This window comes from Medicago truncatula, chromosome 7 (assembly GCF_003473485.1).
Source record: "Medicago truncatula cultivar Jemalong A17 chromosome 7, MtrunA17r5.0-ANR, whole genome shotgun sequence".
In the NCBI taxonomy this organism is placed as follows: Eukaryota; Viridiplantae; Streptophyta; class Magnoliopsida; order Fabales; family Fabaceae; genus Medicago; species Medicago truncatula.
In genome coordinates, this window is record NC_053048.1 from 34,623,321 (window position 1) to 34,650,517 (window position 27,197).

Consider the following 27,197-nt stretch of genomic DNA (forward strand, 5'->3'; position numbering starts at 1 on the left):
GAAGGGAAGTTGGAGAACGTCTAACCTCAAGACAACACAACAAAAATCGGAAACATAATAGAATGAAAATACAAAACCACAAGGAGCAGAAGTGAACAACGCAAACTAAACCTCTGACACAGAATGGTAAATATCTGAGACTGAGCGAATAGATCTAGAAACTAATAAATAGAACGCGGTTCTTAACCGAGCAAAAGATTGTGATGCCGACGACGGCCAAAACAAAATGTTACAATTGAAAGTCATGTAAATATAACTCTTGAAATAACATTGATATGTTGGGTGCTAGTTCAAACCCGCAACTTCTTACTCCCTCCTTCGATTTTTATTGTCACTTTAGCATTTTTTCTACTCCTTCCGTTTTAAAATATAAGCAAATTTTATTTTTTAGGTTCATTCAATTAATGATGTATGTGGTTCATAATATGGATCACATACATCATTAATTCAATGAACCTAAAAAGTAAAATTTGCTTATATTTTGAAACGGAGGGAGTATGTCTCAAACTAATTGCCACTTTAGAATATTTAGTATAGTTGTTTATTTTTTTTAACTAACCTACCCTTATTTGTTGACTTTCATTTCATTTTACTACTTCACCGACTACAATTAATTGTCGCTTTTGGAGAACAATTTTGTTTCACATTACTTGTCACTTTCAAGTTTCATTGCAACATTAATTATTGGCTTGTCAATAATACCCTTACTTATTTATTGTAGAAAGAAATAATAGAATGAAGTGGCGGTGCTGGGGGAGGATGGTTTCAGGAGTGTGTGTCTAAGAAAGTGGGGGACGGGACCGACACTTTGTTTTGGTTTGACCGTTGGTTGGGGGCAGTTCCTTTGTGTGTTCGCTTTCGTAGACTGTTTGAGTTATATGAAAACAAATCTATCACGGTGGCAGATATGTTTTCTTTGGGTGTGGCGGAAGGGGGTGAGGCCTGGCAGTGGAGGCGGAGATTGTGGGCGTGGGAGGAGGAGTTGTTAGAGGAGTGTAAGACTTTACTGTTTGATGTTTCTTTGAATGTTAATATTTCAGATCTTTGGGTGTGGCTTCCTGACCATTCAGATGGTTTCTCGGTTATAGGAGCGTATCATGAGCTGACAACTATACAGTTATCTCTGGTGGACTCTACGGCAGAGATGATTTGGCATAGGCAGGTTCCATTGAAAGTCTCAATTTTTTCTTGGAGGCTACTTCGTGATCGTTTGCCAACCAAATCTAATTTGGTCTATAGAGGTGTTATTTCTTTAGAAGATGTTTTGTGCATTGCTGGTTGTGGTACTTCAGAATCGACGCAACACTTGTTTTTATCTTGTTCTAACTTTGCTTCTTTATGGCCAATGGTTTGCGATTGGATCGACTTTTCTGGAGTAGACTCTAATGTTTTGTCTGATCATTTTGTCTAGTTTGTTCATTCAACAGGTTGTAGTAAGGCTACGCAGTCTTTTCTTCAGCTCATTTGGCTTCTTTGTGCTTGGGTATTATGGACTGAACGTAATAATAGGCTGTTCAATAATTCTATTACTCCTATGCCTAGGTTGTTGGACAAAGTAAAATACTTGTCTTTAGCTTGGTTGAAAGCTAAAAAAGCTATATTTTCGTTTGGTACTGATAGGTGGTGGTCAAGCCCTTTTCAATGTTTGGGTATTGGCTAATTGGTTGTTCGTGTTGTTCAAACTATCATACACTTTGTTTCTTGAGGAGTTTCAGTAGCACATCTTGTGCTATTGAGATTCTTGTGTTTTTGGTTATATAATTCCATTTTTGATTGTTCAAAAAAAAAATAGAATGAAATAATAAATGGTTAAAGGTATTATAGAAAAAACACACATAATCTCATTAAAAATAAAAAAATTTATTGATTTTTTGGAATGTGTAAATTCCTTAAAAGGGAGAAGTATTGTAAAACGGAAGGAGTATAAATTATACTCCCTCCGTTTCAAAATAAGCAAATTTTACTTTTTAGATTCATTCAATTAATGATGTATATGATCCATATTATAAACCACATACATCATTAATTGAATGAACTTAAAAAGTAAAATTTGCTTATATTTTGAAACGGAGGGAGTACATGAAATCAACCTAATTAATTATTTTCTCAATAATTGCATAGAGTCCTAAAAAGACAATTAAAATGACATGGAATGAGTAATATTTACTGTGAATTTCAGGGCTAAACTTCATTAAAAAAGATACAAATCATTATATTTTGAGGGATACAAGTAAATTAATATTAAATAAATCGTTAGCATATTATCCTGACTTTTTTTAGAGGAGCATATTGTCCTGACTTTTAAGTTTTAGAGGAGCATATCCTTCTGTCCTGACTTTTAAGTCATAAAAGTCCATGTTGTCCATTTTTTATTTATCGATTTTCTTTTGAAAGGGAAAGTCCCTAGTTGTGGGTGGCGGCTTCAACTTTGGTTGGCCTTATAATCCATTTTATTTCATATATGTTGAGATCCATTCTTCATTTGCACTAAAAAAAATCCATTGAAGTAGATCTAACTTATTTATTTTTTTGAAGGAAGAAGTAGATCTAACTTCTAAAGTAAATTAAAACAATAACTTTTAAATTATCAGGGTAAGGAATTCATGAATTATATACTAAATCGGTTCCACTCAACTAATTTTTTCCTATGTCAAAATTAACTATCATATGTGTTGAATTCATTTTTGTTGTTGCTTAACAAAATTGTCTCAAAGATTGTACCAAAATGATTGTTAAAATATCACTACTCATAATAATATTCAACATGTGACACTTGGTCATGTACGGCGTTTTCAATTTCTTAATTTTCAATGATTAAGATGTTAGCATAATGTCAAGAGCTAAAAGCATAGAGAAAATAAATGTACTTATTTTTTCTTGGATGTAACCTACCAACTCAAGTTTTTTTTTGAAGTACCTACCACTTCAAGTTAAAACTCTTATGAATTAATGTACCGAATTAACATCGGTGACGTTTATTCAGCAAAAATGTTTGACTCAAAAGAGTCCAATAATGATGCAATGGCCAAAGCAACCAACCAATATTATATTGTGAGTGTATATCTTATATGTATATGTATAAATAAGTTAATAGTAGAAGTTAAGGACAACACAAAGAAAAGGAAACAAACACTATCAATCACAGAAAAAGAGTGTCCAAATGGCTGAAGGAAAAGGAAGAGTTTGTGTGACTGGAGGTACAGGTTTTCTTGGTTCATGGATTATCAAGAGTCTTCTTGAAAATGGATACTCTGTCAATACCACTATTAGAGCTGATCCAGGTGAATTACTCTTTTTTATTATAATATTTTCACAAAAGAAATGTGTATTTAATTAACTATATTGTGTGTTTGATTTGTGGAATATTGGAAGAATCAAAACTATTTTTTGTTTAACTTGACCAGGTTTTACTCTATTTGTGAATGGTTTATTAGTCTTGATTTAGGTTTTTACTCCTTATAGTTGTTTCTATATCTGTCATATATATTTGAGTTTACGGTAAATTTAGCTAAAATCACCACGTGTCACAGTAATTGTGGTAAAAACTTCTTTGGAATATCAAAGAAATTACACTGCCATTATAATTTTGTCAAATTTATTGTAATTCTAAACATACTCACGGAACAACTTGTGCTAATTGATTCATTTCGCATATAAAGGAAAAGTGATAAAATATGTAACTTTGGTGTTAGGCCAAAAAATTTATCGCTCTAGAACATTTTCTGCCTCTCAAGCTAAATTTCAGTCGTTGAATTAATCTAACTTTAGAGAGCGTTGTATCTCTATGTTAGACGAATCCAGCAACCAATTTTATGCTAGAGAGAGAAACTGCAAAGGATTCAGTTTTGTATCAGATTTTCTAAAAAGTGAATAAACATAGTTCACTTTGTTTCAAACTCAATTTAAAAAAAAAATCAACTTTTCAAAATCATCATTTAATTCAAAATCATTTTATATACACTAGTCCAACAAATGCTTATAATTTCCCTGTTTTCTTTACATTAACAGAACGTAAGAGGGATGTTAGATTCCTGACAAATCTACCCGGTGCATCCGAAAAGCTACATTTCTTCAACGCCGATCTAAGCAACCCAGACAGTTTCGCTGCAGCAATCGAAGGCTGTGTCGGGATATTCCACACCGCTTCGCCAATTGACTTCGCTGTGAGTGAACCAGAAGAAATAGTGACAAAAAGAACAGTCGACGGCGCATTAGGCATTTTAAAAGCATGTGTGAATTCAAAGACAGTGAAGAGATTTATATACACTTCAAGTGGTTCTGCTGTTTCATTCAATGGAAAAGACAAAGATGTGTTGGATGAGAGTGATTGGAGTGATGTTGATTTGCTTAGAAGTGTTAAACCATTTGGTTGGAATTATGCTGTTTCTAAGACATTGGCTGAGAAAGCTGTTCTTGAATTTGGTGAACAAAATGGAATTGATGTTGTTACTTTGATTCTTCCTTTTATTGTTGGTCGTTTTGTTTGCCCTAAGCTTCCTGATTCTATCGAGAAAGCTCTTGTTTTGGTATTAGGTATGAATTTTGCACCTTATTCTACTCATGTTTCTTTCACTTTTTTACTTGTTCGTAAATTATGACCTATGAAGCACGGATACGGACACCGGACACGACACGGACACTGACACGCCGACACCACTAATAATTTGAGAAAATTACATAATTCAGTGTAATTACAAGTGTCGGTGTCGTGTCACGCCTAACTCGAGGAGTGTCCGTGCTTCATAGATTATGACTGATTTGAGTTTACTCAAGTCATAATATGATACCGTCATTTCGATCATGAGATCGTCGATAAAGATCGGACGAGTCACATTTCAACTTCGATAAATCAATTTAAAACCTAAACTCAGAATATGAACGTTTACCCAACGACTCGAATCTCATGGCTATAGTAATTGTTTCATATTTTGACATCATGTGGACTCTAATTTGATTTTGAACTGCATATTTATGCTCAATACTTTATTATCAATACCTAAGTGAAAAGAAATTGATGTGCAGGGAAAAAAGAACAAATTGGTGTGACACGTTTCCACATGGTACATGTTGATGATGTAGCTAGAGCACATATATATCTACTTGAGAATTCTGTTCCAGGAGGTAGATACAATTGCTCACCATTCATTGTACCTATTGAAGAGATGTCTCAACTTCTTTCAGCCAAATATCCAGAATATCAAATACTAACAGTAGATGAGTTGAAGGAAATTAAAGGTGCAAGGTTACCAGATTTAAACACGAAGAAACTCGTGGACGCTGGTTTCGAATTTAAGTACACTATCGAAGATATGTTCGACGATGCAATTCAATGTTGCAAGGAGAAAGGCTATCTATAAGCATGTGTTGGAAAATTTCATGTTGTAATCTATTTTAGTCATGAAAGTTGAGAAAATAATAATGTGCCTAAGATCAATGACGGCTAATGAGATGTACAAGTTTATGCATTGAGTTGTTTGTGATGAATCAACTAATGAAATAATCAGTTTATTTTCTGAATACTAAGCCCTTTAATATACAAAAGTTCAAGTTATTACTCGTGAAAATCAAATTAAAGTTAATTTTGTAATTGAATTGCCACGATGAATAAATCTAGAAGCCTTAAAATTCATACAACAAAAACTATAAATAGATTAACATGAGCGAAGGACGAGCCATAGCAAAAATAAAACAAATCCTCTCACATGTGGCATTTACTGAGTCAAATATATGTAATGTTTAGGGTTCAAACTCCGATCACCACAAAAAAAATTAAATATGACATTTTACGTTGGTAGTTCCAAATGGCAGTACTTATCTTGAAGATAATTTTTTTTGATTATAACTTTTTCTTAAAGTACTTATCTTTCAAATGTAAACAATTTGGAATAGACCAACTCTTGCATATTTATTGAAAGAACTCATTAAATTGATCTGTTAAACATCAAACTATCATGTATTTTTAGATTGGTGGAGTAGGCCTCTTTATGTCTTCAAAGTGTTTGATGTAGTTTCTTTGTAATGAATTTTGCTTATAAAAATAAAAGTTACCTAGACACCAAATTTAATATGTTGGAATACATATTTAAAGAAATATTTCCTCAAAAAAAATAAAAAATTAAAGAAATATTTTTCATGTATGGATCGGTCCCTTACTATGTGTGAATTTCGTCGCTCCGCTCTTGAAAAAAATAAATGGTTTTAGATTAAACTTGCGTGGTATGAGCGGTAAGCGGCTCAAATCTTGACTTATGACTCATGTACATAAAAAAAAAAAATGATCATTTAGAACTTAGAAGAGATAGCTCCTATAAACACTACTTAGAAATCAGTTTCTGCATCTACATGCAAAGATAACTGGTTAACAAAAGCAACCTAAAGTTTGAGACATAGATGCATTTTACATATGATTTTTTTTTTGTTAGAAGACAGTGTCTTTTAGCAATTCACATCTTAAGATATGATTATCAATTTTTTAGTTATAATTTGTTAAAAGACACCTTCATAAAAATTAGTTGGTGTGTTTTAACAAATAGCTATAGAATAACTTGCTAAAAGACACCTCCATAAAGAGTGTCTTCTAGCAAAACTCTTTACATGTATATGAAATTCTTAGTTTAGAAGAAATATTTATCAATCCTCCATTGACAAACAAGTCTACACAAAATAAAATAATTTAGCTATTAAACTCTCTTAAAAATAAAAATAAAATAAAAACTTTGGGCTATACGCCCGATCATAAACTAATCACACAAATTTGCTCTCCTTATCATGTCCGTCAAAAGATCACCTTAATAAAGTTAATTAATTTAGCTATTAGTCATTTTTTTGTTTGTTACAACCATTAGTCAATTCAATATATATAAAAGGATTGCAAAATTGACTATTTAATTTTGTGATAAAATTTGGGACAATCTTTTTTTTACTGAACAATAACAATAGAGAGAGAAAATGTGACATAGAAATTAAGAAAACAATAACAATATGAGAGAAAGTTGTCCCAAAATGGTTCAGTTCACTTTTACTCCATCCGTTTCAAAATGAGTGTCACTTTAACCAATTGCACACATATTAATGAATTGAATAAAGTAGTCAAATGTCATAGCAATTTTACTAAATTATCCTAATCAACTATTGATTTGTTTTTCATTAAAGAAAAAATCATCCTTTGGAAGTAGTGTAGCATAATATTAATTGAAGGGTACAATTGAAAAGAAAAAGTTATTATTGCATTGAAAACTGAAAGTGACATTCATTTTAAGACAATTTTTTTTTTGCTAAAACGACACTCATTTTGAAACGGAGGGAGTAAGTTTTAACCCTAGTTATTATCCTATATTTTTTTATTAATTAATCAAGTTTTTTCTTATTTTTAAAAGTTAAAACAAATTATAAATAAAAATTAGGAGGCTTTGGTAGCTCAATTAATTTTAACTAAGTGTTAAAAGAGTTTGAGATCCAGTTCAAATTGGGGAGATTTTAACTAAGTGTTAAAAGAGTTTGAGATCCAGTTCAAATTGGGGAGAAAGAGAAAAATATTTATCTAACAACTAATTGTCAAAAAAAAAAACGTTGAAGAGTTCATCTTACAAGGGTGGGATAACTCCTTTTTGAAGGAGAGATTATTCTCTTCAATTACATGCAGAGGATATTCGATTCACACAATGGTTTAACTGGTGCTCTAATGGTCATGGGAAGAGCCATTGTATCCAGCAAATATCCTGAACAGTTTAATAACGGCATGGAAAACTTGGTGCAATAAGTCGCATATATACTTCCCCTAGAAAAAGTCGCACACATACTTCCATGCATTTGCTAAACAACTAGAAGAACAACGGACTCAGAGAGAGAACAAGTCGTTGATACAAACTTCTCTTGGGGAGATTTAATATTTAATGCACTATAAGATTGAAAATCAAGTCCTCTCTTGCTTTGAATTTTCATTTCAATGGTTTTAGTATCTCTATTCAAAGATTTGGTTCTTGACTATTAGCAAAATAAACAAAAAATTGGTTGACTCATTCATATATATATATATATATATATATATATATGAGTTAGGATCCGTTGACACCAGGTGTCAACGAATTCGTTGACACCAAATCTCAACCTTCAATTGAATTTGATCCTACGATTGAAATTAATTCACTCAAAACACTACCATGTTGTCCTCTCTCTGGATATGTTTCTTGCTTCTTTCAGAAATTTCACTTTGCCCTAGTGCCTCTGTTTTCAACGGTGAAGAATTGGCTTCCCCTCTCATGACATATTCCTTTTAATACAATTTTGCTCTCTTTGATTTGTGCTCTCTCTATTACTCTTTTCATGTCCTTGCTCATATAAACATTTTATTGGTATAATATACAACATAAACGTTACTGTTTCTATTTCATGGATTATGGGATCTAGTTTTATTTTGATTATTAATTTTGCAGATGCCGCAGATTCAGATTTTTGCAATTATGGAACAATTAAAATATTGGCTTCAATTGGGCCTATAAAATCAATTTGTGGTTTACGATAGAAAACCCATTAAATTTTGTATAGAAAACCCTTTATATTGAATTGAATTGGATTGCCAGCCAATCTCAGTGTGCAGATGAATCATGAATCACTATAATTGTTGTGTCTGAATAAAGAGGCAATTGTAAAATTGATATTAGAGAGAAGACACATGCTTCAATGGAATTTCTAAAGGAAGCAAGCAACACATATATCAGGAGAGAGGGTACACGATGGGACTTTAAGTGAATTAATTTCAACCTTATGATCAAACTAAATTGAAGGTTGAGATTTGGTGTCAACGAATCCTAAATATATATATATATATGCATGTTCAAGGTCTCAAAATTAATCTTGAAGAAAAAAGGTGTCTAAGGTAGAGGAAAGCTAACAACACTCACTTTTTAACACTCTCTCTAACACTCACTCTTGTATTGGATGAAATCAAGTTATGTCCTACCATTTTGTGTGAGTTCAAATTTCAAAGTGTAGACCCACAATGATTTAAACTAATAAGAGAGTGAGTATTAGAGAGAGTGTTCAAAAGAGAGTGTTGCTAGCATTTCTCGTCTAAATAATATAGAAATAGATAAGTCATACTGAATTTGCAAGTTTTTTTTAACAAAGTAAAGTTAATTCATTTCATTCAAATTTAATGGATACATATTAAACGATACAAATTTATGGTGAGATAAGGATGCCCTAACAATTGTTTGGTTGCTTTTGAACATGCGACACTACATACAAAGTCGTTTCTATTAAGTAAGAAACTTCTACATTAAGATACAAGGCAGTGGCGGAGCCACTCATGGGCCAGGGTGGGCCACGGCCCACCCCAACCCTAAAACAAATAATTTTTTATAGGTATATTACACATATTAAAATATTAAGTTATATTATATATAAGATGTTGCGCTATAATTCATAGTTGTATAGCGTGCTCCAGTGGTTAGGCATATGTCAAATAAGCCTACTTGATTCAGGTTCAACTCCTGCTTCGATCTTTTTAGTTTCTTATGCGTTTTTTTTTAAATTTATCAACAAAAAACAAACCCTCATCAGGGTTCGAACCGGCGCATGCGGGTAGACAAAAATAACTACTTGCCATCATGGCAATAATCTTCAAACCATAAGTTTTGCTTTAAAGTCGTATATATATGAAAAGAATTGGCCCAACTTGAGTATTATTTCTAGCTTCGCCACTGATACAAGGTCATCAAACTCGTTAAAAGGGGAATTGTTGGTGGTGAGACCATCAAATAAAGTTCTGGAATCATTTTCAAACAAAACAACATGCATTTCATTTGATATGACCGCTTTGATAGTTTCCAGTAAGCCTAAAGTTCCGGCTTCTAGAACGGTTGCAGTAGAGAGAGAATAATCAGATTACCTAACAAAAATAAGTTTGTAGAGTCTCAAAAACACATATTGTATCCTATGATATGATTTTGTTGAAAGAAGATGTGTCCACATTACATTTGATTGTTCTTGTCGATGACTAGGTCCAAAAATTATATTTGAAAGGTGCTTTTGCTCGTTGCTTACAATTTCATTCATCAATATCGTTTACTCGGGTGATTATTGCGATGGGAGAGGTGTCAGTGCCATCCCATAGTTTAGCGTTGTGGCTATTCCATAAGCTCTAGAGTCATTGCTGCTAATAGTTACTTCTGAGTTCACAACTCGTCAAATAAATCAAAAAGCATCGAAATAGAATTGTTAGCATCAAGAAAGATTGTCTGAATAGTGTCATGAAGGCCAAACAATTTCCAAGAACTAGTAGCCTTGGAGCACAATTTCCAAGAACTAGTAGCCTTTGAGCAAACAAAAAAAGGTTCGTGTTTGCGTTTCAGTGAGGAGATCACAAGAAACACAAGAGTCATCACAAGGAATGCCATGATTGAGGAGTTTGACACATGTAGGCAAGCATTGATGAGCGAGGCGCCAAATAAAGACATGATGTAGTATCAAAAGTAAGTATTTTTGTGTATTGTTTCCACAGAGACTAGCGCGATATTCAAGCCGTTCAATAATCGTTATCGTTCTAAACATATAGTTCAAATGATTGATTGATTAAAAATTAATCTAAATTGGAATATAACAATAAGATTGAGACGAGGTCGGGCAATTTACGCCTGGGGTTAGAGTCGTTGACCAAGCATTAAATAATGCACTCTTATGATTACCTAAATGGATGCTACCTTTACTCGATATTATCACATATCGTTCAACAACATCATTCGTGTCTAAATGATGTCATGATTTCTAATGGATCATTTAAACAATACAAAAGGTTTGAGTTCCAATATTCAAAGTGATTCTCAGAACCTAAATTCCATGTCTAGAATTAAAGTTTTGTTAGATTATTATTCTAACCCTAGATTCAAAAGCATCTTTCAACATAATTTCAAATCAAAGATATAACATTAAACACAAGAATAAAATCAACATCAAGTAAAATATTGCTATAATCATATATTTAAGTATCGAAAAGAGTACATATTAACTTGATCAAGTATCTCTTACCCCAAAGGATAGATTTAGCTACTTACTTTCATAGTAGCCTTGCAAAAATGGAAGAAAAGATGAAGATTCATGATGTTTAAACAAATCTTGGAAAGAATCCACTTCTAACACTCTTGCTTCATGTTTCTCTCTAGAAATGCCCCCTATCTCTCTAAAAATCGGAAAAATATCAAAAAGAATGAAGAAGATCCCCCAAAAATGAGAGAAAAACTATTTATATGGTTGAAGCTGTCATCGCACGCTTAAGCGTGTGGCTGGAAAATCTTATGTTGGCCATTGAGTAGCTGCCACGTGTGCCTTATCCACTGCAGATGAATGACTACGCTTAAGCCTAATGGAAGCATACTGGAAGCTTGGGAGGGCTCTGGCTACTGGAACTTTCACGCTTTAGCGTGCGGGAGGACGCTTAAGCGTGCAAACTTTGGTTCATGAGCTTCTTTCTTGATCCTTGCTTGTATTTTCCTGCACAAAAAGGGCTGAGTAAGGCATACAAAGAATAAATGACATTAATGCACATAATTGAAGCTTTTTCATCAATAACTTGTAAAACAAATCACCAAAATTCCTAAACTAACACATGAATTATATCACTTTTGAGCACTTATCAAACTCTCCCCAATTTGGCTTTTTGCTTTTCCTCAAACAAATCATTTAAAAAGGAAACTTACAAGGCTTTGGACACGATTTTTAGCACAGTGCCAAACAGTTCAAACATTTTAAAAATTTCTCAGGTGGTGATTCAAATATAAATGTGCGGGCAAGCATGAAGTCTTCCATTAATCTAACCACAAACTATGAATGTGAAACAAGTCCTAAGCACAAAATTTACCTGAAACAGTTCAAGCCACAACATGATTATCTATGAACCACACCTAAGACACTTCTTTGTAAGTAGATAAAACAAAGTAAAAACAATGAGTGAGGGGTAATGTACACACATCCAACAATCAATCTAACATTCTGATTAAGTTATGTGTCCATCCAAATACATCTCAAAAAGCACAAAAAGCATGGATCCAAAGGTCTTTCTTAAGGTTATAACTTGGTCGGGCTACAAAAGAAATGACATACGCGGGATAATTGAAATCAAAAGGCCTATCACAGAGGAACATTCCTTGTATCAACAATTAAAACCCATAACCTTCTCTACCAATCATTACAAACCCTTGGTGATCAACAATCTATCCAAATAACCTTGACAACTTATTCTATTTTTTATTTTTCTTTCTTTTTCTTTTTTTTTTCTTTTTCAAATTTACAAACTTTGATACTTCTAAAATATATACAATTTAATGTTGTCATGTAACTTTAACAATTCACCATGATACTTGACATAAAATACTTCCCTTTCTCCCCAACTTAAACACAACAAAACTCTAATTGAATGTTCCCCTATCCTAAGGCAAGGGACAGAGTACGAGAAGGTTAAGGGTTCAACAAAGTGAAAATATCAAAGTCCTACAGTGAGTCAAACATGAACTGGATTTTGAAAAATTTCGGGCAATTTCAAAGAGCACTGTGCTTATGAATATTGACAGTTCATGTTTGAGGACTTGATTCATTTGGCTCAGATTGGGGTGTCAAATACTCACGGGTAGGCTTTATGTGGTCAAGTGTTTCAACTCGATTTCAAAAATGCCTTGATCCTTTCCTTGCTTACACACAATTCAAAACAATTATCAGATTTAACATAACAAAAACAAGTTAGACAATGATTATCGGTCTCTAGCATATAATACAACAATTTGAAGCTATCTCACTTTAGGCTAAGTACTAAGTGGTTCAAGAGTAAACATGTTTATGAGAAGAACTAGATGAGATAGATTTTGTGCAAAGTACTAGTTTCAAATTTTAGTGAATACCTAGAAAAACAGGAAACCAATACCTTGACTTTACGCTTTCTCACAACTCATATCATTATCACACACCTGAGTTTTTCTCAATTTTCGGCTCTTTCGAGCACTTTGCAAGTTGAGGTTCATGAGCAATCTCATTTTGAAACACAAGAGCAAGAGTGAAACAAAAAATTTAACTTCCAAAACATTCGAAAGCTTTGATCAAGTCTTTAAACAACGGTACTTAAAACACACATTAACTAAATTTCATAAATAAAGCATGAAAACTTATAAAATTGGGTTGCCTCCCAACAAGCACTTGTTTAATGTCGTTAGCTCGACACCTGTTTTATTAGGGTGGTTGAAATGAGACGGACAAGACATCATCCTTTTTACTCCTTCGCTTTGGGAGGAATTCCATGAACTTGAAGTACAGCTGATGTGGAGTCCATACCCTCCCTAGATCTTGTTTGCTGAACAAGGCACATATTTCGTCTATTACACGGTCAATTTCTGCCTTGCTCACCTTCTTCCCCTTTTGTTCACATAATTCTTCCTTGCTAAGTAACCATTCCATCTGAAACAGATATAACTAACAAGAATTTTTTTTCTTTGCATACCAAAGAGGGGTAAGTGCAAGCAACTTATACGATATCAAAGAAAAATATTTACAGCTTATATACAAAATCTTAAAACAATACAAATTGTCGCTTTGCTTAAAATATCTAAACGCCAGTCCCCGGCAGCGGCGCCATTTTTGATGTAGTATCAAAAGTAAGTATTTTTGTGTATCGTCTCTAGAGGGACTAGCGCGATATTCAAGCCGTTCAACAATCGTTATCGTTCTAAACTTATAGTTCAAATGATTGATTGATTAAAAACTAATCTAAATTGGAATATAGCAATAAAATTGAGACGAGGCCGGGCAATTCACGCTTGGGGTTAGAGTCATTGACCAAGCATTAAATAATGCACTCTTATGATTACCTAAATGGATTCTAGCTTTACTCGATATTATCACATATTCCTCAACAACATCATTCGTGTCCAAATGATGTCGTGATTTCTAATGAATCATTTAAATGTCAATTTCCCAAACTATTAAACAATCCAATAGTCGATTGCATCGTTATATTGTCGATTTCCCAAACTATTAAATGATACAAAAGCTTTGAGTTCCAATATTCAAAGTGATTATCAGAACCTAAATTCCATGTCTACAATTAAAGTTTTGCTAGATTATTATTCTAACCCTAGATTCAAAAGCATCTTTCAACATCTTTTCAAATCAAAGATATAACATTAAACACAAGAATAAAATCAACATCAAGTAAAATATTGCTAGAATCATATATTTAAGTATCAAAAAGAGTACATATTAACTTGATCAAGTATCTCTAACCCCAAAGGATAGATTTAGCTACTTACTTTCATAGTAGCCTTGCGAAAATGGAAGAAAAGATGAAGATTCATGACAAGACAAGATTCATGATGTCTCAACAAATTTTGGAAAGAATCCACTTCTAACACTCTTGCTTCATGTTTCTCTCTCTCTCTAAAAATGCCCCCCCTCTCTCTCTCTCTAAAAATCGTAAAAATATCAAAAAGAATGAAGAAGGTCCCACAAAAATGAGAGAAAAGTTATTTATATGGCTGAAGCTGTCAGCGCACGCTTAAGCGTGCGGGAGGACGCTTAAGCGTGCGACTGCAAAATCTTCAGCTAGCCATTGAGAAACTGCCACGTGTGCCTTATCCACTGCAGATGAAGGACTACGCTTAAGCGTGCTGGAAGAGTGGAAGGGCTTTGGCTACTGGAACTTTCACGCTTAAGCGTGCGGGAGGACGCTTAAGCATGCAGACTTTGGTTCATGAGCTTTTTTCTTGATCCTGGCTTGTATTTTCCTGCACAAAAAGGGCTGAGTAAGGCATACAAAGCATAAATGGCATTAATGCACATAATTGAAGCTTTTCCATCAATAACTTGTAAAACAAAGCACCAAAATGCCTAAACTAACACATGAATTAGATCATTTTTGAGCACTAATCAAGACACAAACTCGAGGCGGAATTTTCATGCTCCATGTGCAATTCCAGTGGGCGTCCCCACATACAAAAGTGGAGTGAATCATCAAATTCGTCCTTGAATTTTTACGGATCAGCTAAATTCATCCCTCAATTTTACGAAATATCAACTTAATTTCTGAATTTGTCAGACGTCCATCAAAGAGGTCCCTCCGTCCAAGTGCTCCGTTAGTCATGCTGATGTGTCGTGCTGCATGTTGTGTTGTCTTGTACACTTGGCAACAAGGAAGCCATGTGTTCAAGGACCAATTTGATGGAAGCCGAAAAATTTCAGTTTTCATTTTTCAATTTAATTTTTTCTGCTTTTCCCATTTTACTCATGTATTACCCATACCTCCTTCCTCACTTTTCAGTCAGAAACATTAAAAACGTCCTTGACCCTTCTGCTTCCCGCTTAAACCTTCCCATTCTCACCTCTCCAAAATCATCATCATCTCCGACGATCCTCTAATTTTTTAAGTTGTTGTGTTCGTCTGTGGTAAAAGGTAACACATTTCCTCTAATTTATGAAGTCATTGTTCTGTTTCTATACACTCGTTCAAATCGCTAACTACTTTTCCCTGGCATGCATGTGTGTTCAGATCTGTCTTTCTTTTAACTATGCATTGGATTATGAAGCTCAACTCAAGCACTCACATTGTATGATACGAGTTGAAATTAGTTTCTTTATTTTTAACTTCTTTGTTAACATCTATAAGCTTAAAAAAACATGTTTTTATCTGAAGAATCATAAATTTATTTTAATCAAGAAGCTTGTATATGCTAAAAGCTAATTCAAATAGATCGTCAGTACCTGCTAAGAACGACCTCTAAGGGCTAATTTGAAATCAGATCACAAGTACTAAAGAGGCAGAGGCAATACTTCAGTTTCAATTTGTGTCTTCTGACTTTATTATTTAATTTTGTATACATATGCTTTAAGGATTAATTTAATATCTGATTAAACAATTCAGGAATTTATTTGATGGATTTTTAATACAAAGCAGAGATCTATTTGATAGATAGAGAAATAATTCAGGGACTAATTTGATGGTAATATTATTGGCAAATTCTATGGTACACCTAACAATTTGAGTATATTGGTACACCAAATCTTTAAAATTAATAGTTAAATGAGTTATTTTTTGTAGGAAAAAATATTTTCTATCACCTATAATTATAATAACTAAATCTTATTTACTCAAAACTCCAACACAATAAAATTTGATTTTTCTGAATTTCTATTACTCATAATAGAGAATTTTGATTATTTACTAAAAACACCTATTTTCTTTTACAAAAAATGATAGTTAATTTATAAAATTTGTAAGCGAGAGTACCGGTACACCTTAATTTGCGGGTGTACCATAGAAGTTCCCAATATTATTATATAAAAGTTACATTTCTTAATCATCTTCAACCTCTTTTCATTAGAACTTTACCCATGCCTAGAATAATACAATACCATGTTAAAAACCTCAAACAAGCAAATTATGACCACAAACTTAATCAACATAAGCTCACTTCCTACACGCTCAACTTTGAATTGGGGAAGAGAAAATTAGGGTTTCAAATTTTTTGAATTGGGGAAGAACTGAACCACTTATTATTATTGGAAGAAATTTTGGAGTGTAGATTGCAGATTGTGTAATTAGAGTTCCAATTTATATATTTGAAAGAAAAAAAAAAGCCGTTGGAAAAGAAAAGAACCGTTGATGAAGAAAACTAAAATATTTTATGCAAATCAAATTAATTTGGTCCTTTCAAATGTTTATTATTATCGGACTGCAAGAATGAGATCCGAACAAATCTAATAAGTGGATTTAAACGTGTAAGAGCCAACAAACATGACTTTCAATATACACCGATCAAGGGGCAAGCGTGAATAGAGTAAAAAGAATTTGCTAGGCTTTCTCAATCAATTATTGTTTTTTAATTAAGGGACAAAAACGTGATTAAGTCTTAAAAAAATAAAAATTATTCATCAATAAATTGGTAATTAATTGTCACATCATTACAAATATATTTGATGTTAATCTTAATTGTTTATAAAGTCACATGTAAAATTATTCGCGATTAATTAGTGTTTTGAAAATTATATAAGTTCATATTAAACTCATATTAAAACTCTTAGGTATAATTTACCTTTTATTTGGATATCACAAGAATCGAGAGATTAGCTTTTGCTATTGTGGCGGTCATTCGCCGTTTACACCAAAAAGAATATTAAATTTATTTCATCAAATTTTCTCAGTTTTTTTTGGTAAGGTAATCTATTGGCTAGAATTCACCTTATAAGGTGAATAAGGGGGTGTCCGGATTTCGAACCCCGGCCCTTGCATATAATAATACATTGTCCTACCTAACGCGACCTAAAATTTTCAAAGTTATTGAATTAAAAAAATGAATCAATAATAGGAAGTACACAGAAATACCATATCACCACATTTATTTGACAGCACCATAAATTCAACATTCAGAACAGTATTTTTATCCCCAGTTTCTCCAATTAAAATGTTAAGTTAGGAACGTGTAATCCGCAAGGAGAAATATTGAAATATTATAGTATTTGGAAGAATTAGTATGCCCACAGAAAAGTAACAACCAAGAACTTTAGATGCATGCATGCGTGTATATATATATATATATATGTGTGTGTGACCATCAACATTCATACAGAAGCAACAAAAATAAAAGTGAAGTGTGAAAAAATATTTTGCAAGAGTGTGTTAATGGAAGAAGGGAAAGGAAGAGTTTGTGTGACTGGAGGTACAGGGTTTATTGGTTCATGGATTATTAAGAGACTCCTTGAAGATGGTTACACTGTTAATACCACTGTTAGATCTAATCCAGGTATCCCTTTTTGAAAGTAACAAAAACAACTATAAACTACATCAATTCATTGTTAAATTACATTTTTATATCCACTGTTACATTTTTAATTAAAAAGAAATGAAAAAAAATCAATTTCATTTAAATTACATTATTAATTTTTCTTATTTTAAAGTATCTCTATTGAATTAAGCTGTACTTCATATTTTTAAATTAACTCTTCTGCTAGAAAAAGTTAACAAAATATAAAAATAGAAAAAATTGTCACTATTTTTTTTTAGCTAACAATTTAAAAGACCAAACTTAGAAACCAATTTTTTTTTTTTTTTTGTCTCTAATTTCCTTTGATAACACAACTTTCCCTCTTCAAATATCGATTCGTAACTTATTATAACTTAATATACACGTCTATCTATTTTTCTCGATAAAAATAATGGAAGAAATACAACTTTATTCAATCATCTAAAAAAGAGTAGTTATTTGATTGGGTAGAGAGAGCAAGATTAGTTATTCGATTTTTTTTAAGCTAAAAATTTTGTGAGACCAAAATTTGGTATCTCCTTTATATATAATTAGCGAAAAGATGGACACTCTTCGATGGTTAAAATTTACATTGCTTCAACCAAATTATGTGGTCTCATGAATTTAATGGGATGTGAATTTTTGGGTTAGAAAGTGTGTGTCAATCTCTTACTTAACTAGAAACCAAATTATATGTCATTTTTGTTTGTTTTTACTATTATTATTTTCTTCATCATGTAATGATATTGATACATATGTGACCAAAATTATGTAAACAGCAGGCCAAAAGAAAGATGTTAGCTACCTCACAAATCTTCCAAATGCATCTCAAAACCTACAAATTTTCAACGCTGATCTTTGCAACCCAGAAAGTTTCGATGCAGCAATTGAAGGGTGCATTGGAATATTCCACACAGCTACTCCAATTGATTTTGAAGAGAACGAACGGGAGGAAATAGTGACAAAAAGAACCATTGATGGAGCATTAGGAATTCTAAAAGCATGCAAAAATTCAAAGACAGTGAAAAGAGTTATTTACACTTCAAGTGCTTCTGCTGTGTATATGCAAGACAAAGAAGAAGATGTAATGGATGAAAGTTATTGGAGTGATGTGAATATTCTTAGAAATTTGAAGCCTTTTGCTTGGTCATATGCTGTTTCTAAAACCCTAGCTGAGAAAGCTGTTCTTGAATTTGGAGAACAACATGGTTTGGATATTGTAACTCTTGTACCAAGTTTTGTTGTTGGACCCTTTATTTGCCCTAAGCTTCCTGGCTCTATCTTTAGTTCACTAGCTTTCTTATTTGGTAAGTGAAGTTTCTTATAATCTCTTGATTTTGTTTGCAGTAAAAAATACATCAAATTAAGTTAGCACATCTTTATACTTTGTTTGTTTTGTCTTCTAATTTCTTCACCAAATGAAATTTTGAATACAAATTTAAAATGTCAACCATGTGATTTTAATCCAACGGTCAAGATGTGCTTACTGTAAGGACCGGAGGTTATATTGTGACCGCATCTAATTCAAATCCGTCTTTTTAACATTCATTGCTTTGAAATTGATTTTAGTTGGTCAAACTATTGATAGTAAAAACATAAAGTTTTGTTTATATTTAGATATCGTTTTACAAATAGAATATTTTTTCCAAAGGCAACTAGTACTACATTTTATTTTATTAATGGTTTTTTTTTTCTTTCTAAGCTGCTCTTCCAAGAATTGTTTTTAATTTATGCAACACCCAATAAATACTTGTCATATGACATGAGTAAATTTGTATGTGGTGTAAAAATTACTTTACTGATGAAAAAAAATACTATATTACTTGTGGCTAACTTTCATTTGTGTTGGATAAATTATCCAAAATTCTTTGAAAAGCAACATATACACCTCACATTTATTAGTATATATCTTTATCAACACTATCGTTATGACATATGCTCACTTGCTTGTTTTTTTTTTTTTACAAAAAATAATTTAAATTATAAAATTTTCTAGAAAAAGTTTAAAGAAAAGTAAAATTGGAAGAAGAAAAAAAGTTACACAAAAACTTGATGTCATGTGTAGATGTTTTTCTTTTTAAAAATCATTTGTTTGAATAAAAAGTGATAAATATAATAATTTAAATGAATGACAAAATGGAAAGAAAACAACTATGTCAAAATTTTCTCTTCAAAAACTATGTCAAAATTTGATATCTCCTTTATTTACATGATTTTGAATGTTTCAACCACTGTATGTTGATGATTAAAACCTCGTGAAAATGGATGTTCTTTCTATAGACTTTTTACTTTTGTTAATTGATCAACAACAACATGGTTAATTTTTAGTTATATAGTAGTAAAATGTCAACTTAAACAATGAGAATAATAGTAGTATATTTTCTCCCCTAAAAAAATAGTAGTATATTTTCCAAGTCCAGTAAAAAAAAAAAGTTGTATATTTAGTCAAAAACATTCCTAGAAATGATTATATTTTTTTGGTCAAGTCCCATAAAAGATTTTTAAATTATTAATGAAAATTAACAAGTGGAAGTTGTTGCATGCAGGTGATATTGACAATAATCCATTGGCAGCCTCTCGTCTCCATATGGTGCATGTTGATGATGTGGCAAGAGCACATATATTCTTACTTGAACATCCTAATCCAAAAGGAAGATATAATTGTTCACCATTCCTTGCAACTATTGATGAAATAGTTCACATTGTTTCTTCCAAGTACCCTAAATTTCAAATACCAACATCCAAGTGAGTTCTACATATTAATTATTTATCTTTATCCATGTAAATAACTTAACTAAATTTATGCAATCTTTCTTTCATTGTAACTAATATTTTTCAATGTATTTTCTTCTTCTAGAGAGCTTATGGGAGTTAAAGGTCCTAAGCTTCCACATTTAACCTCAAAGAAACTCATGGATGATGGATTCAAGTTCAAGTATAGCCTTGAGGAAATGTTTGAGGACGCAATTGAATGTTGCAAGGAAAACGGTTATCTTTGAATCATGAAGTTAACAAGATTATTTATAGTATTAATAAATCGCTAGATCTTCCACCTGTGCTATCGCACGGGTCATATATAGTTCACAATATCACTTGAAAATAGATTACAATTAGTGGTTGTGATATGTTATGAAGACTGTGTAAAAAACTCTTGTCTTTATATTAATCTGTTTTATTAAATAACTTTTTTCCTGTCTGTTTTTCTCAAAATGAGCGTATCTCAATCTGTATTTTTCATTGCAATTCAAAACATAAAGAATATTGTATAAACCTTTCACCCAATTGAATAGTAAGTACATTTCATTTCAGATATATTACATACATATAATGGTAATGATATGTCTAAAATGAAAGCACGGGACATATATAGTATGCACTCAAATGAAAGCAATCTAAATCGGCCACACAAAGTAATGCTCCTTGAAAAAATCACGACAACCAAGCAAAGAACATTCAAACGGTAGTTGATACCTTAAAATTAAATTGATCAAAATGGCCAAAATAGACTCAAAACCCCAATATTTACTTATGTCAACAATAACATCAGATAATTTTTACTTACAATTCAAAACAAACTGATACAGATGCAATCAACATACATTTGTAGCATACTGCAGAATATGAGATCCACAATTTTACAAAGACCGTAATTGATAGATTAACAAATTGTCTCTTTGTTGTTCAATTTCACATTTCTACAAAATTTTCTTCTATTCAATTTAAAATAACTACCAACAGGGGCACATTTATTTAATTAAGTATAGAAAAATCAAAGATACATGTAGTCTTAAATTGATATGGAATGAGCCATGCTTGGTCCAACTGAGTTGTTCAAAATCCATAGAATATAATCTTATATAAATCTATGAAACTGACAACAACATATAATCTTTCTAACAGAGAAAAAAACTGAAGACTTTTCAAAAAAATATTGTAGAAGAAAGTGAGTGATTATTAATTAACCTTTATCAGTTGACTTACACAAATAAAATTACAATCAATAAATAGTTCCAAACTTATACTTATAAATTTAGCATGCAATTGACAGCCCCAAGCAGTTCTTCAATGATCATGTACTATGTCTTAAATTTGCTTCCTTGAAATGCTGCTCACAACAACTAATCCACTAAGGTTCATAACAGATTTTTGTAAGGATTACATATAGTTTTGAGACTACATAAAGACATTACTTTTTTTTTTAGCCAAAACACTTGAAGACAGAGGAAAAGAGAAGAAAATAAAACCGATATGTTGCAGCTGGAACACAGAGACAAATCAGAACGTAGGGAGGAAAAAACTCCGCTACGTAGCAGGTGCAGTACCAAAACACCGCGGCTGCATTACATTAGTCCATATGCTGAAAACCAGCTCTAAACTATGTCGAAAATTACCTTGAACCAGCTCTGAATAGTTAAGCACAAACATCTGAATATGAAAATAAAGAAACAAATATTCTATAAGCATATATTTTGGAGTTATGCTAACTAAGGCTAATGCATAATTTAACAAAAATAGGTTGATACTCAATAAGAAGAATGAAATAGAGGAAATGAAGCAAGAAATAGATGAAAAAACTAACAAAGTAGTAGAAAAACAGAAAGTTTAAAGAGCAAAGATTTAGAAATAGTTGACATAAAGTTTAAAGAGAAAAGATTTAGAAACTTTACATAAAATTTTGCACACCTCGGTATCAATCTCACGTAGTCGTGAGATAATTCGAGGATGTAACCTACGGCTGAGGCGTTACCGGTGACTTCACCAAACATGTTACTACAGGAAAAAGATAAGCATATAATGAGTAATTTTACCCATTAGACTCCAACTCTACTATAATCAATTCGTAATACTCTGTATTCCATACAGGCTTCCACCGTTATCATTGAACCAATATACCTGTACATAAAGCAAGAAACAAAGTGCTTTATAAGATCTTTTTTTAAGAATCTTTATTAAGCAGAATTTATGGACCTAAATTTTGCACCAGCCCTAGAAGGCAAATCACCTCCAATATTTCTTGAGTACATTGCAGAGGCGGCTATTTGTTAAGCAACACAATTATTAGTAGATTGACAACTTGCCTAACTACTCAAATTCACATGTTTAAAAAGAAACATATACTTCATAGTCTATTGAAAATTCACATGAAGAGATTATATAAAGTCTTTAGTGGTCATTTTGTGTCTGAAGCTAACCAACATATACATATATTATCTTGGCTTGTTCAAAAAAAAATAAAAATCATATTCAGATATTATCAAAGGACAATTCATTTGGCTCAATGCTTGAGTTAGTTCAACCTCTATTCCATTAAGTTTTACAACAGAACTCAAATATCCAAGGTTCTCGAAATTCCTTTCCACTTATGTTGTACAACTAACTAAATGACCATCAACATCCCTTACAATCAATAAAGAAGAAATTCTAGCCTTCAACATACAACCAACCAAAACAGTTCCACAGTTTCAACAATCAAACAACTTATGCCATACGGAACAATATGAAGCCTACTATTTTTAAGGGAATGTCAATCATCTAAAAATATAGTTGGTTAATGTTTTAGTAATTACAAAAGTTAATGTTTGTATCAAATTCCCTCTTGCTGTCATCAAGCTCACATAGCCAATTCCCATGAAATCTATCAAACTTAACCTAAAGTCAAATTGAGACAGAAAAATGCATTTTCATTGGTATGTACATGTGCTCTTAGCTACTTTCTAACTGGCACCTCAGCGAGCAATGTCACAAACGCAAAAATCTGAATAATAATAATTCAATAATAACTACCCACAAAAATCTTCATTTTTACTTTACCTCCAGAATTTGTGTTTAAGTATGTGATTTGTCCTTTTCTTTGTATAGACCGCGTCATTTAGTAATTGATGGCATATGGGAAGTATTCTTTACAATGGCCGTTCTGCTTCACTCTGTAGTTCTTGCAATTGAATCCTGCAAGAGTAAGTAATTGAATTTCATAATCTATTCCACACAAAGATTGAAAGAATAAGGAGAGGAAAATACAAAACTAACTTGATGAGTAGCTTCCAATTCTTTAATTTGTTGATAAAGAGAAAAAAATTAAGAAAAGCATCTCAACTGTGGGATTAAAATTAATTATTGAGAGGAACTATTTTATTTTGCCATTAAAGTGTCTAATAACAATAAATTTCTCCTGCTTTCTAAGGACTATCTCCGAGTTGTTAAACTATACTATTTTGTGTGAAATATAATCACATGTAACTTGAAATATGTTGAAAGATCTGTTTCAAAGTTGTCAAATTTCAATACAGCTACATGCTACATGTGTTAGAGAAATTAATGGCAAAAGCAATTTACTACTATGTTATGTATCCTCCTCTGCCAGTTTCTTTTCCTCTAATGCTGCTAAAAATGGAGCAAAAGAAGAACATCCTTGTAACAGACAATCACTCTATGACAGTTTCTGTTGCAATCTGTATATTACTTCAATGCCTAAATCACAAAGAAAATAAAAGAATTCATTCAAGAATGTAAAAGGAGTGGAGACAATTTTAAAGCCTAATTCTAAAACAACATTTGAAACCCAAAAAGAACATGAAAGGTAAGTCTCAATAGAATAATGTAGTTGTAAACATTGAAAACGATAAGAGGTTTCAGACATGAGTTTTTCTGCATAGGTGAGAACCAATGAAGCTTCCGGCGCAGAAGGTGCTGGTAGAGTCGACGACGACAAGGGTGTCGCCGTAACGGAGAGCACTGGTGAAGGGGAGTGATAAGAGGAGAAAGACAGTGGTGACATTTTGGGGTAAATGAGAGGAAGAAGATGATAGAAAAGGGAGAGGACATAAACCTTTTCATTTGAGAAAACCAAACCATGGGAAACTGGAATACATTCAATAACATTTTGGAAATCCAATAGTTGAGGGCGTGTGAATTACAGTAACAGCCGTTTTATTTCTGCCTTGATTACAGTCAGGACGGCAGAGATATTAGGAGCGGTATCATTGTCTTGTGAATTGTAAGTTGTGGCAAAGAATATGTGGGGCCAACACAGATGAATCTAACGGCTATAACAGTTTGGAGCCAAAACCATAAGAATTAGGGTTGGCACAAATTGTTAACAATGTTATTTATATATTAGAAATAAGTATGATATGATATGTCGTTAGACATGGCGACAATTCAATGAATGAGGAATGGTTTGACATGTCTACAATCTTTCATTAACAGTAATATGGTCCACTTCAATTTTGAACTCCTAGTCCAATATATGATGGGGGTGCACTTCAGTGCCATAGTAATATGGTGACATTGTGACATAGAACTAATCAGATTTTGACACATGTCAAGGCTTTTTAAAATAATAAAAAAACAGAAAAATCAAGTTTAAATCAAATAAAACAAAACGATAGAGAAAAACGTAGAATACGAACGATTGCCGCTCTTTCTTCTTGCCACTTCAAAGCAGCAGCGGTGACACTCACCTCAACTAGTTTTCACGCGTCCGCCTCCGATGACCACCTCCGCCGCGCCGTCGCTTGATGGTCTGGCATCGTAAGGTTCATTTCTTTCTTCCTTATCTTTTTTTCTTTCTTCATCTTTTGAATAGTTATGTGTGCTCGCGATTTTCGGATGTCAAACCATTAATTGATTTGAATCGTCAACCTTTGAACTCTCGATTTTTATTCTTGGGAAGGGAAAAAATGAGTAAAAACCCTTATCGAGACTTTGGATTCGGGGGTTGGTTACGCGAAGGGAAGGTGCTAGCATCCTAAGCGTCTATGGTATTCCATAGGAACCTCTTACCTAGATTATTTTGTGCTAAACTACTTGTTTATTTGAAAAATTATTGCCTAATGTCTAAGTGAAAGAATGGAGGGAGAAGAAGTATGTTTTTGGTTATTTTTATTTGATTTGGAAGGACGAGTCCTCTGCCTACGTACCCTTTTTGGGAAAGGGATCAAAACCGACGTAGTTCCACTCAAAAATTTCTTTGGTGGGTTAGGTTGATTTTAAGATTTTTTTGAAAATGGTTTTAAGAAGAGAAAGAGGCCTCAAGGCATGAGATAAAAGAAATGAGTGAGGTTGATTGATTTTAAATTTTAAAAATGATTGAAGTTGAATTAAAATTGATTAAAAATTTGATTAAGAAAATAAAGGGAAAATGTTGCTAAGAAAAAATATTTTTTGAATTTGACATATTTGATTTTTTTTGTGAAAAATGATTTTTCTAAACTAACGGTGAAAACTAACGTAACGTCGTAAAAAACTAACGGAAAGCGGTAAATAAAATGTGGTAGTGTCGGTGCATGTGTCGGTGCTTGTGTTACCTACATTATTACATCAATTCCTAAATACAACCCTAAGGCCTTTATGCCAAAATAAAATGCAAGAAATAAAATTACATCAATTCCCTATTTATACATACTAAGTCAATGACAAAATAAAATGATGAGAAAATTGAATATGCATGCTATGATTCAAAACAAAAATTAAATAGTTAGTAATCACAAGAAATATTATGATGAATGAGACATAAGAAATAATAAGCAAGAATTAAGATAATAAAAAATTTAAGATCATCATATGAGAAATAAAAAAAACAAATTAAAAGGAAAAAATAGGATGGATTTTTAACAATGATAGAAAATTAAAAATAGTGAGAAAAACATTTTTTGGAATTTTTTCTGAACATAAAAATGTCAAAAAGAATAAAAAACAACATTTAAAAAGTAAAAATAATAACAAATAAAAATAATAAACAAATGGCTCAGCAGGATTAATTCTGGACCATTGGATTAGTCCAGAGGTCCAGATCTGAATCCCAAGATCTCATCACAGCCATAGGATCTAAGATCCAACAGTTGGATAAAAAAGAACATGGAACACTGCAAGCAAAGGACATGCGTGTGATTTAACAGAATCATCCCTGACCGTTAGATTAAAAATCAAACAGTCTAGATCTGAAGGTGTACTAAAGAACACCATAAATTGCACATTCATGACCGTTAGATTAAAAAAAAAGACAGGATCTAAAGGTTTAGAAAGAAAGGAGAAAGGAATCAAATGGACCGGTCCGGTTCAGATGAACCAGACCGGTCTGCACATGTTTATAAAAGCATAGGGACCGGTTTTTTCCTCATTTTTCTCCTTCCTCCCTCTCTCTAAAAACATTTGCTCTCCCTTCTCTCTAGAAAAAAAAATGCAGCGCCTCCCTCCTCTCTCTTCTCCGGCGGACAACAATTTTCCGGCGCGGTGGCCGGTGGTGGCACCACCGCGCCGGAGTTTCAAAACTCACCCTTTTCAAAATTTTTTTACATATTTGGAATTCCTTTTTCTTCCTCTATTCAAATCCGGACTAAGATTTTCAAAACAAACCACACACAAACCTAGATCTAGAGTGCAAGATTCAAAGAAAAAAAGAGCAAAAAGTTACCTCTACTCTCT

At 32.5% G+C, this 27,197-nt stretch overlaps 2 protein-coding genes and 1 long non-coding RNA gene across 4 annotated transcripts; 2 read left to right on the forward strand and 1 right to left on the reverse strand.

The window, feature by feature from the left end:
• Positions 1–3,076: 3,076 nt before the first annotated feature.
• Positions 3,077–5,519, forward strand: LOC11435356 (vestitone reductase). The gene is made up of 3 exons (XM_003623656.4): positions 3,077–3,281; positions 4,009–4,533; positions 5,023–5,519. The coding sequence occupies exons 1-3, from the start codon at positions 3,161–3,163 to the stop codon at positions 5,355–5,357; spliced, it is 981 nt and encodes a 326-aa protein (XP_003623704.1). The 5' UTR covers positions 3,077–3,160; the 3' UTR covers positions 5,358–5,519.
• A 12,064-nt stretch (positions 5,520–17,583) lies between these two features.
• LOC11433154 (vestitone reductase) lies at positions 17,584–20,981 on the forward strand. Of its 2 annotated transcripts, none has more exons than XM_003623658.4 (4): positions 17,584–17,774; positions 18,557–19,081; positions 20,321–20,519; positions 20,632–20,981. In XM_003623658.4, the coding sequence occupies exons 1-4, from the start codon at positions 17,654–17,656 to the stop codon at positions 20,771–20,773; spliced, it is 987 nt and encodes a 328-aa protein (XP_003623706.3). In that variant the 5' UTR covers positions 17,584–17,653; the 3' UTR covers positions 20,774–20,981. The 2 variants fall into 2 exon arrangements, with proteins under 2 accessions (XP_003623706.3, XP_024625859.1); XM_024770091.2 differs by having other exon boundaries at positions 18,554–19,081; positions 20,632–20,980.
• A 741-nt stretch (positions 20,982–21,722) lies between these two features.
• On the reverse strand, positions 21,723–24,042 carry LOC112416455 (uncharacterized). Its single transcript, XR_005643058.1, has 2 exons — positions 23,586–24,042; positions 21,723–22,667 (listed from the first exon to the last, which is right to left on the reverse strand). It is a non-coding gene; the product is annotated as an uncharacterized lncRNA (long non-coding RNA).
• Positions 24,043–27,197: the final 3,155 nt, after the last annotated feature.

Bases quoted from the DNA above. Each gene is read 5' to 3' on its own strand.
- LOC11435356 (XM_003623656.4), top strand. From the start codon at position 3,161: ATGGCTGAAGGAAAAGGAAGAGTTTGTGTGACTGGAGGTACAGGTTTT. The intron at 3,282-4,008 runs GTGAATTACTCT...TTACATTAACAG, and splicing joins CACTATTAGAGCTGATCCAG to AACGTAAGAGGGATGTTAGA. The intron at 4,534-5,022 runs GTATGAATTTTG...ATTGATGTGCAG, and splicing joins AGCTCTTGTTTTGGTATTAG to GGAAAAAAGAACAAATTGGT.
- LOC11433154 (XM_024770091.2), top strand. From the start codon at position 17,654: ATGGAAGAAGGGAAAGGAAGAGTTTGTGTGACTGGAGGTACAGGGTTT. The intron at 17,775-18,553 runs GTATCCCTTTTT...TTATGTAAACAG, and splicing joins CACTGTTAGATCTAATCCAG to CAGGCCAAAAGAAAGATGTT. The intron at 20,520-20,631 runs GTGAGTTCTACA...TTCTTCTTCTAG, and splicing joins TTTCAAATACCAACATCCAA to AGAGCTTATGGGAGTTAAAG.